The sequence below is a fragment of the Phyllopteryx taeniolatus genome, chromosome 16 (genome assembly GCF_024500385.1).
Source record: "Phyllopteryx taeniolatus isolate TA_2022b chromosome 16, UOR_Ptae_1.2, whole genome shotgun sequence".
Lineage (NCBI taxonomy): Eukaryota > Metazoa > Chordata > Actinopteri > Syngnathiformes > Syngnathidae > Phyllopteryx > Phyllopteryx taeniolatus.
In genome coordinates, this window is record NC_084517.1 from 23,018,926 (window position 1) to 23,028,577 (window position 9,652).

Genomic DNA, 9,652 nt, shown 5'->3' on the forward strand with positions numbered 1-9,652 from the left:
CTCCACGACTCGTGCACTCGCTGCGGTAGTCTCGCCACGCTGCGCTATTTGCATATCTGTTGTTGACCGATACTGGCCACTCATGCCAGAGTAGCATCTGTACCATTTGCACAATCGACATTGTCCCAGATGATCGCGCTACTCGTCACCTTTAACCGCGTACGCTCCTTGAAGTCTCGGCGCCCTTTGCACAACGCTCATCGCGCCGACAATAAGAGTCGTTCGAAGTGCGAGAGGACAATTGTCCAAAAGAAATGAACAATTGGAACCGCGTTACCTGATTTCTAGCAAGCTTTTATTGCTCAGCGACTTGTCTTTCTGTTCTCCGTCAATCGACCGTCTGTTGTCGCACTGGAGCGGCTCCGACTGCCGGAGACAAATTCCTTGTGTGTTTTGGACATACTTGGCGAGTAAAGATGATTCTGATTCTGATATTACGAATGTCAGCTGCTCGACTTGTCAGCGGGAACAAAATTGCCAAACATCTCTTGGTGGTTAAACGGGAGGAGGGATGACTCCAAACAGAGCAACTGCGTGAGGAATCATTTGGCATTACTCACCAGATCGTGTTTTTTATACAGTGAACGATCGAGTGGGACTCGAGGGCTACACCGATTATTCCCAAACTCCCTGAACGCTATCTAGGGATTTTGTACGTAGTGGACAATAACGTTGACTCGGCCGTTAATGACGCGATTGCTGTCGTGCGATTGATGAACGTACCTGATCAACATCAGCCGCGTCTCGTGCTGAAAATCGAACAATGGCCCGGAAATGGAAAATCAGTTTTCTGTATTATAATCCGCTTCTGACGACTTTTCAAGATGCATTGCGGGCACGATAAGGGCAAGGACTTTTACTCGCCACACATTCCAAAATGGCCAACTCGCCGTCTCGCGGATAGGGTTGACTTTTTCTCGCAACTGTACGTGAAGAAGTGGAACTTTATTGCTGCACACCAAAAGACTTTTGCAACGGTGGCAACAGCAACACCTCAACTGGACGCAAGACACACGCACACACACGAGTTATCATTTGGACCCTTTATTGTTGAGTTCCTTCGTCGTACTGTTGACGACGTCAACGAGACGTGAAGGAGGAGGAGTTCGTGGAGGATGAGCTGACCGCCCTGCCGTCTACCACCTTCTCCACCACCGTCACCACTCGCTTGGTAGAGGACGTGGTCGAGGAAAGACTGCGGACCGGCCAGAGGACGGACGTGAGGGCGGCGGACTGGCGGCGGGCGCGCGTGCCGACGCGACTCACCTGCCGACGGTCTCGCCCTCCAGCAGGCGGCGGTACTCGGCGATCTCCATCTCCAGACGCGTCTTGACGTCCAGCAGCATCTGGTACTCCTGACGCTGGCGCTCCGAGTCGGCTCGCAGCTGAATCAGCTGCTCCTCCAGCGAGGACACCTACGGGACGGGAGCACGCGTTACACGCGCTCCGCTTCCTGCCCGCGGCTTGCCGCTCACCTGCATCTGGAAGCTCGACAGCACCGCGGAGTAGCGACTGCGCGTCTCGGACAGCGTTCCTTCCAGCGACGCTTTCTGCGCAAACAAACGGCGCAAACGCTCACAAGAAAGAAGCCGACGTCTCCGATGGGCGCACAATCTCCGTTAATGACGTTCTCTCAGGGAATGGTCTCCGTGTCGTAAAGCTTTAGCAGCAAACGATGCCGCATCCAATTACGCAAAGATGCGTCTGAGACTTTGAAAAAGCAGCTTCAGGACAGACCGACGGTAAACGTCGTCGTATTCATGTTCATGTTTCAATGTTTCAATCTTTGGATGCTGGCTACACAAAGAAGAAACAAAACCCAGATCTCGAATCTTACATCGGCGGCCTCGGCGAGCTGGATGAGGTTCGTCGAGGTCGGTTGTGTACGTCGCTGAACTTGAAACTGACCTTGTTCGAGTTTCTACTTGCTTTTCGTGTTGGTGCTATGATGGGGCCAATTGCACCCCTCTGAAAACGTCCAGCTGAAGGACGCCGACACGTTCTGTGTGAGAACGCCGTCCTGTTTGTGTCGTGCAGTCACGTGTTCGTGTAGCGGTTTACCATGCTCAACACGGACTGCAGTTCTATCTGGAGCGCCTGCAGTGTGCGTTTGACGTCATTGATCTCTGACCTGGACGTCTGCAAGGTAACCGTCTGCGTCAGCATTTCTTTGTTGAGAGCTTCCATCTGCAAACACACACACAAGCGATGTGGGCGTGCACACACACACGCGATGCACACGCACGCACACTGGAAATAATGTTGCGGACCTTGGCATTGAACCAGGCCTCCAGGTCTCTGTGGCTCTTGGCCGTGATTGCCTCGTAATGTTCTCTGATTTCGGCCATCATGGCTGACATGTCCTGACCAGGGGCCGCGTCCACCTCCACGTGCACCTGACCGCTCATCTGAACACGCAACGCTGCCAGCTCCTACACACACACACACACACACACACACACTGGATGGGAGTGGAAGGGCTTTCAGCTAATTATTCTGATGTTAATGAATACGCAGCTCGGCTCTGACAGCAGAAGATGAAGAAGAAGAAGAAGAAGAAGACGACATTGAAGGAGCAGAAAGCGCAGAAGAAGATTTAGAAGCAGACGAAGACAGTGCAGAAGATGCAAGCAGGCGACCTCCTGGTGGTTCTTCTTGAGGAAGATGAGCTCCTCCTTCAGGCCTTCAATCTGCATCTCCAGGTCGGATCTGGCCAGCGTGAGCTCGCTCAGGACGCGCCGCAGTCCTCCGATGTCGGCCTCCACCGACAGGCGCATGGCCAGCTCGTTGTCGAACCTGGTTGTGACGATGACGGATAAGGACGACGACGGAGAGACAGACGGACGACGGGTCTTCTCGCAGTGAAGAGCGGCGGCGGATCTGGGCGAGAAGCGGACTCACTTGGTTTTGAAGTCTTCTGCCGCCAGTCTGGCGTTGTCGATGCTCAGGTGGGCCGCTCCGTTCATCCGGGTGGCATCCTGGATCTGCAAAAACAAAGAAGAGCTTTCCGCACGTCAGTGGTGAGAAGAAACTTACAAAGGCTTACAATTCATGAGAAATTCAGTATTTCAGAATCTGTACTTTTTTACTTCAGGAGTAGAATAAGTACTTGCACTTTTAACAGAAACTTTTTTGAACCAGTTTTTTTTGTGTGAGTATTTTGTCGTCACCTTGGCGTTGAGGTCGGCGATGGTGGCAAAGTAGGCGGTGTAGTCTCTGCTGGCGGGGCCCACTCGGCTCTCCAGGAACTGATGGATCTTCAGCTCCAGCTCGGCGTTGGCCTTCTCCAGGGAGCGCACCTTGTCCAGGTAGGTCGCCAGTCGGTCGTTCAGGTTCCGCATGGTGAACTTCTCGTTGCCCATCAGCGCGTCGGTCCCGCTCACGGCCATGGAGGAGAAGCCGCCGCCCACGCCCGCCGACGAGATGCGCACGTCGGAACCTCCCGCCCCACCGTAGACGCTGCCGGCGCCCACGACCGAAGCGGTCCGGACCGACCTGGCGGAGGAGCGTGAGATGAAGCTGGAGGTCATGGTGGCGTGCTGAGGCTGAGGCTGAGGCTCGGCGGAGAGTGACGAAAGGCAGAGCACCGCCGCCTTTTAAAGAGTCTCTCTGCCAATCTGGTATGTGGGTGCGGCGGGGCCCCGAGAGGGAGGGGGGGCGTCACCTTTGACACCCGCTTGGAGTTGGGAATCTGGCTCAGCTCAGGAATGAAAACCGGCAGGTCTGACTCGACGCGCTCCATTTTTGGAAAACCTGAGCTGCTCTTTGGATTCTTGGACTGTTTCCACATTCTTCTTTCTTCGTTCTGCAAAATGTACACAATCGTATTTGAATTTGTGGACATTGAGTTCTATTCTTGCTGACGAATGACCGATTGGAGTTGACTATCGGGTATATTTGTGTTTGGGGTGGAAGACGATCGGAGTCGGATAGAGGAAAGTCGTCCGTGTCTTGTGAAGGTGATGGGGCGTGTCTTCTCCAGGTCCAAAACAAGAGAGATGCGCAGAGAAGTATTCTTGGAACAAGCGCTATCCAATCATTGTTGTTCCTTCTCACAAGAATATACGCCAAATCATCTTTGATCTTATCCACATTTCATTTGAACTCTCACCTTCTCCATCTTTCTTCTGCTCCCTCGGATTTGCGGCGATCTCTTGACCGGTTGATTTGCGAGTTCGGTGACAGAACTTTTATCTTCTGATTTACGAAGCTTGGCGCTCCGCCTCATCGCTGCCGTGTGGCGTCCCGCAAGGTTCGCACCCAAGTCTTCTTTGATTTTGGGACTTTTCTCTCTCTCTCTTGTGCCACTTGAGCTTCAAGTGAGCTCTCGACTTTTGACGTCCAGCGTCTCCGACCGGCCTGCTTTGTCTCGCCGCAGACGAGCACGAAGTGGTGATTATTGAGTGCACGCAGCAGATTCTTATTGTGCCCGAGCCGCACATTGACTGGCAACCGCTCCGTGACTTTACATTACTAACACACGAATACGGCCGTGCACGCGCATCATGTGCACATCCGCACGTACACTAATACGTGCGCACAAATACGCACACGGCGTGTGTAGGGATATACACACGTACGCAAACAGACACACAAAGAACTGCACACACGTTCATGTGCGCACACGTACAACACGAAGAATTCTTGCGGTGGGTGCGGACACTTGGAGAAGGTCTTTTTTTCCCCCCCCCCCGTTTATGAATGAGTACAAATTGATGTCATCCGTTGTTTGAGCTCGAGGAGTCCTGTTGATTGACGCGCTCTGGCCCCGCCCCCCACCCGGTCAACCGGTCGGTCCGGAAAACAACTGCAAAAATGAAGCACGGCTTACGTAACATCGAATCAATCGAATGAATGAGTGAAAGAAACAAAAATGAATGAATAATAAATGAACGCGATCAACACAAATGAAGGAAAAAGTCTTTTTGTATTTTGAGTTTTGTGAAGCGAAAAGAAAGCCACGCCCACGTCCTCCCTGCTCGCCAAACATCAAGTACGTATAAACGTCTTCGGCTAGTTAGAAAATGTTTCAAGCCGTGGCCCGACGGTTAAGATCATCGCCCGCCACCGTGGGCGACCGAGGTTCGAGACCCCGACCGGACCGTCCGCCGACATCCCCCGGACTCGCGGCCGCGGGGTCCTTGTGTTCAATGCAGAGAACACATTTCGTGTGCGCGTTCATGACAATCAAAGGTGATTCTTCTTTAAAACATTTGATCATTGATTGTATCAAAACAAATAACGCATTGGATTTAAGTTTGGCAGGCTTTATATGGATGCGTTTGTGTGTGTTTTAGCGCTTTCATTGATTAAAGGCCACAGATAATATAGAAATAACCCTGTATAGTTTGTTGTTAAGTGAGCCGGTCTGAGAAGTAAACTATATCTCCCGTGATCCCCTGCAAAGTGCGCAGGGCATCACGGGAGGTACGCATGCGAAACTAGCGGAAGGTCCCGCGAAGCTTCAATCCCAAGTACGGACGCATTTTGGTTTTGCTGTCATCAAAAAGCATCGAAGATGACGGATGCAAAAAAAAAAATACAAAATAAAAAACAGATTGAAACTGAGTCACACGAGAAGACAAGTTGCAAGTTGCAAGCGAGGCCAAACCTCAATCGGTGGCACATTTCAGGCGAGTTTTGCTCATGCCAAACCAAAAGGTTGGCGAAGCTACAAAATTGCATCGCGGGCGTTGCGGCACAACACCGCCGATCGTCAGCTGGACATCGCGAGTGGCGAGCACGGCGACGTGAGACGAGCCGGACCCAAGAGCGGGCGGAGGCAGACGGATTGGTGCTGAACAGTTCTACTTAGGAAGGTCGTGGAAGTGGCCCTGGGGGCGCCGGCGTGGTGGCGGGAACACCGACAACAAGGAGACACACGAGTCAGAAAAGGGCACGAAGCTTACTTGAATCGAGTGGGCCGTGGTACCGCTTTCCAGGAACCGGCGGGCTGCGATGCAGGTGGGCATGAGGCCGATTGGAGACGGGTGCCGAAAACAGAGAGGGGAGGGGGGAGACAGCGAGAGGACGCGAGGCGCCCTCCAGCTTCCAATAAAGGAACTGCAGGGCAGTACATGACAGCCTCAGTGGGATTTGTTTCGATTTGAAGGACAACATCAGAAGTAGCAGGTAAACCCACTTCTAATTCAACCCGAAGAGATGTTACTTGCGCTCGATTCAAACCGCGCACACACACACACATCGTCACTTCATTCATACTCGATCATTCATTTCACACGATACCTTTACAAGAAACCAAAGGAATTTAGCAAATTTCACCGCCACTGTCCAGTATCCAGGTATTTATTTCACAGTCACGCTGGGTGAATTTGTGGCTAAAGTGGTACCACATCGAATTCAAGCCACTGAATCGTTCTTCAGAATCGCATCGTGACATGAATCGAACCGTTGCTAAGACGAATCGTTACGTAGCGAGTAAAAGGACTTTTATTTCGACACAATAGGTCTCGCGTGCTTTGCTTTGCGGGCAGCGGACTAGAATAGCAACCGGAATACATCATTTCATTCCAACATGATCGTCGCTGGAATCCATGAAAATGTGTCGTTCAATTGCAGATGCTTTGGGAATTTGCCACGCTTACAATTTCAGTTACATTCGAAAAATAGCAGCAAAAGTTGCGATTTTTTTTAAACGTATTTGTATTCCTCCTCCTAAAGCCGAGGCTTGTGATTGGCTCTCTCCGGTCATGTCCCATTTTGCCGTCGTCTCAAAAATGACCTATTTTTCACAACTTGTTGGGTTTTTTTTTCACTTGTAAACCTCATTGAGATGAAAATTCTCTTTTACAAGAGCAACGACCCATAATTTATTCATAAATATTAGATTCTTCCGTGGTTTGTGTTTGTGAGTGGGCGTGTCCGCCCTGCGATTGACAGGCGATCCGTCCAGGGTGACCCCGCCCCTCTCCCGAGTCAGGGTCAAACTTGTTTTGAAGAATTTGTGGTGATGGTGTGCCGTTGTCATGGCAACACTGCATGCATGCACACTTGCTTCAGTCATTTGAAGATGCACACCCACACACGCGCGTGTGTTGCGGTGATGTCGCAACGAGCTCAATTAGCATTGTGTGACAACCTGCTTGCCTGGTGTGCGCGTGTCGTCGCGTGTGTATTGTGTGCGTGTATGTGTGTGTTTAAATATGTGCCCACGTATGTTTATGTGAGCACATATTGTTTTTGTGTATACGTGTGTGGATATGTTTCCCATATGTGTTTGTGTACGTGTGTTTTTGTGTGTGTGCATGCATATATGTGTGTGTGTGTATGTACAGTATGCATGTGTGTTCAATTGTGTATGTGCGTGAACATACGCATGCGTGTGCATATGTGTGCCCATGTAAGTGTGCGTTTGTATGTTTGTGCACGCATGTGTTAAAGCGTAAATATCGCGTGTCGTCGGACAGCTGCCAATCGGGAAGTGGCGTGCGTGCCATGTAACCAGCCGGTGTTAGCCAAAGAGTGGCGCCCCCTGCTGGTACATACGCTGATGCGCGTGCACACGCGCACAGACAGATTGAGAGTTACATTTTTTTGTCGCAATCATGTGAGGCTTTATTGGAGACTGCTTTTCACGGTCGTGACGTTTTTCGCGTTTCACTCGTAGAGGCAGGCGTGCGCACAGGAAGTGTAGTCCAGCATCTCGTCAGCCGTGAACCACAAATCGATCTCCCGCTTGGCGTTTTCCACCGTGTCGCTGCCGTGGATCACGTTCCTGAAAGTAAAAAAACAAAAAAAAACCCAAAAGACATTCGTACGGATGCTAATCAGCAGGCCGCGTCATTGCTCTTTAGCGATCCAGATGACAAGTCGTTAGCCGTGTTGTTAGCACGTCAATAGCTAAGCGCCGACCTGCCGATGTCGACGCACAGGTCTCCTCGGACGCTTCCGGGTTTGGACTCGGCCGGGTCGGTTTCTCCCAGCATCGTCCGCGCCAGCTTGACCACGCGCCGCCCCTCCCACACCTGCGCACGACATCAGCAGCATCATCATCACGGTGTCGTTTCCCAGCATGCCGAGCGCTCGCTCGCGAATTTTGGTTACCATGGCGAGGACGGGTCCGGACGCCATGTACTCGCAGAGTCCGGCGTAGAACGGCGCGGCCTTCAGGTCGGCGTAGTGCGTCTTCACGCGCTCCTCGGACGCCTGGAACGCAACGAGCGCGTCCGAATGACGGCGGGACGACATCCGGCGCCGCGCGAGCTTACCTGCGTCAACTTGGCGGCCACCAGCCTGAAGCCTCTGCGCTCGAAGCGCTTGATGATGTCGCCGCACAAACCTCGCTGGACGCCGTCCGGCTTCACTGCGATAAACGTTCGCTCCATGTCTGCTGACACACACACACACACACACACGCGCGGGCGCACGCACACAAAGTCATCGTCATCATCTTCATCTTCATCCTGTGGTCTTCCCAGTTCAGAGATGGTTGGGAACCTTTTTTGCAAGGAGGCTCAAGACTCGCCTCCTCGGTTTAGCTTGGCACTGATTTCTCAGGTATCTATTTCTCTATTTTTGCATTGTATTTCCTTTTGTCATTTGTTGAACTTTTTCAGCCGAACCGCAGCGCCTCCCCGATCTTCCCTCACCCGGCCGGATCCTCGGTGCCGGCTTCGGTTTCGGGCCTCCGTGCGTGCGGTCGGTTCTTGTCTGCTTTTATCGGGAAAGCACTTCGTGTTGCATTTTTCGCGAAGGAAAAGTTCGACCTAAATTTCATTTGAGCCCCGCCCGTCGCCCCCCTTGATGCTAACTTTAGCGTCAGCTGCCGGCGGATCATGTGACGGGGAGCGAGCGGCAGCTGACGCGCTCGGACGGTGACCCCGCCCCCCCGCCTGACCTTACAAATGACAGCCGTCCATCACAAACATGCAAAAACACAAAGTTAGCATTTAGTGTGCTGTTAGTGAGGATGAAAAAACGTCATGTGGCACATCAGCTGTTTGATTCCACTTTTGCTTTTTCCTCATGTGACCTCTGACCTTGAAAACCAAAGCAAGGAAAAGAACAACAACAAGCATGTGGCGTTCGTTACCTCGGGGGAGGTCGTCGGTTTGCGGCCGGCGGCGGTCGAGAGCTCAGCGAGGACGAGCAGCGTGCGGGAAAAACCTTTAAAGGCCGTGGGGGACGGAGGTGGGTCCGGCGGCGGGGGGCGGAGCCGGTGAGCCCGGCTCTCCGATTGGGCGAGCTCCGGCGATGACAGGAATCTTCTTGATCGGTATCCGTGGAAACGTCCGGCGAAGCTTAATTAGTGCGATCGGGCGACGCCGCCGATAAAAAGAATCTCCAAGCCTAACGAGGTCTGCGTGCAAAATGACGCGACACACACACATGGCCTTTGACCTATGTAGACTATTTTTAGCTTCTCATTTCAAACATCGTCAGAATTGTTCTTTCTCTTGATAAATATATACAGTGTGCATACTTTCCCCACTTTAATCTTTCAGATCATCAAACGAACTTAAAATGCTGTTTTCAAACGAAAAAACCTCTTGAAAGGGACCTGGCCCGTAATGGACCCCTAACCCTAAGAACTGGTTGGCAACAACTGAAATCAAGCGTTTCCTCGAACTGGGAGTGACTCTTTCACATCTCTGTGGAGATCTCTTGGCACGCTCGTCCTTGCACAATCGTT

The 9,652-nt window shown here is 52.0% G+C and overlaps 2 protein-coding genes and 1 long non-coding RNA gene across 4 annotated transcripts in view; 1 reads left to right on the forward strand and 2 right to left on the reverse strand.

The window, feature by feature from the left end:
• LOC133466457 (uncharacterized) overlaps positions 1-2,697 on the forward strand; it is a 4,791-nt gene extending 2,094 nt beyond the window's left edge. Inside the window, exon 3 of the long non-coding RNA XR_009784941.1 lies at positions 2,518-2,697. This is a non-coding gene — a long non-coding RNA (uncharacterized LOC133466457). The remainder of the gene's footprint in view (positions 1-2,517) is intronic.
• LOC133466450 (keratin, type I cytoskeletal 13-like) lies at positions 1,029-3,582 on the reverse strand. Its single transcript, XM_061750170.1, has 8 exons — positions 3,171-3,582; positions 2,902-2,984; positions 2,640-2,796; positions 2,271-2,432; positions 2,062-2,187; positions 1,476-1,550; positions 1,267-1,415; positions 1,029-1,195 (listed from the first exon to the last, which is right to left on the reverse strand). Exons 1-8 carry the CDS (start codon positions 3,528-3,530, stop codon positions 1,081-1,083), a joined length of 1,227 nt encoding a protein of 408 aa, XP_061606154.1. The 5' UTR covers positions 3,531-3,582; the 3' UTR covers positions 1,029-1,080.
• Positions 3,583-7,549: 3,967 nt separating this feature from the next.
• Positions 7,550-9,212, reverse strand: LOC133466455 (nucleoside diphosphate kinase B-like). 2 transcript variants are annotated; one of them, XM_061750180.1, is made up of 5 exons: positions 9,053-9,212; positions 8,229-8,347; positions 8,065-8,166; positions 7,873-7,985; positions 7,550-7,735 (listed from the first exon to the last, which is right to left on the reverse strand). In XM_061750180.1, exons 2-5 carry the CDS (start codon positions 8,343-8,345, stop codon positions 7,618-7,620), a joined length of 450 nt encoding a protein of 149 aa, XP_061606164.1. In that variant the 5' UTR covers positions 8,346-8,347; positions 9,053-9,212; the 3' UTR covers positions 7,550-7,617. The 2 variants fall into 2 exon arrangements, with proteins under 2 accessions (XP_061606164.1, XP_061606165.1); XM_061750181.1 differs by having other exon boundaries at positions 8,229-8,350; positions 9,053-9,209.
• Positions 9,213-9,652: the final 440 nt, after the last annotated feature.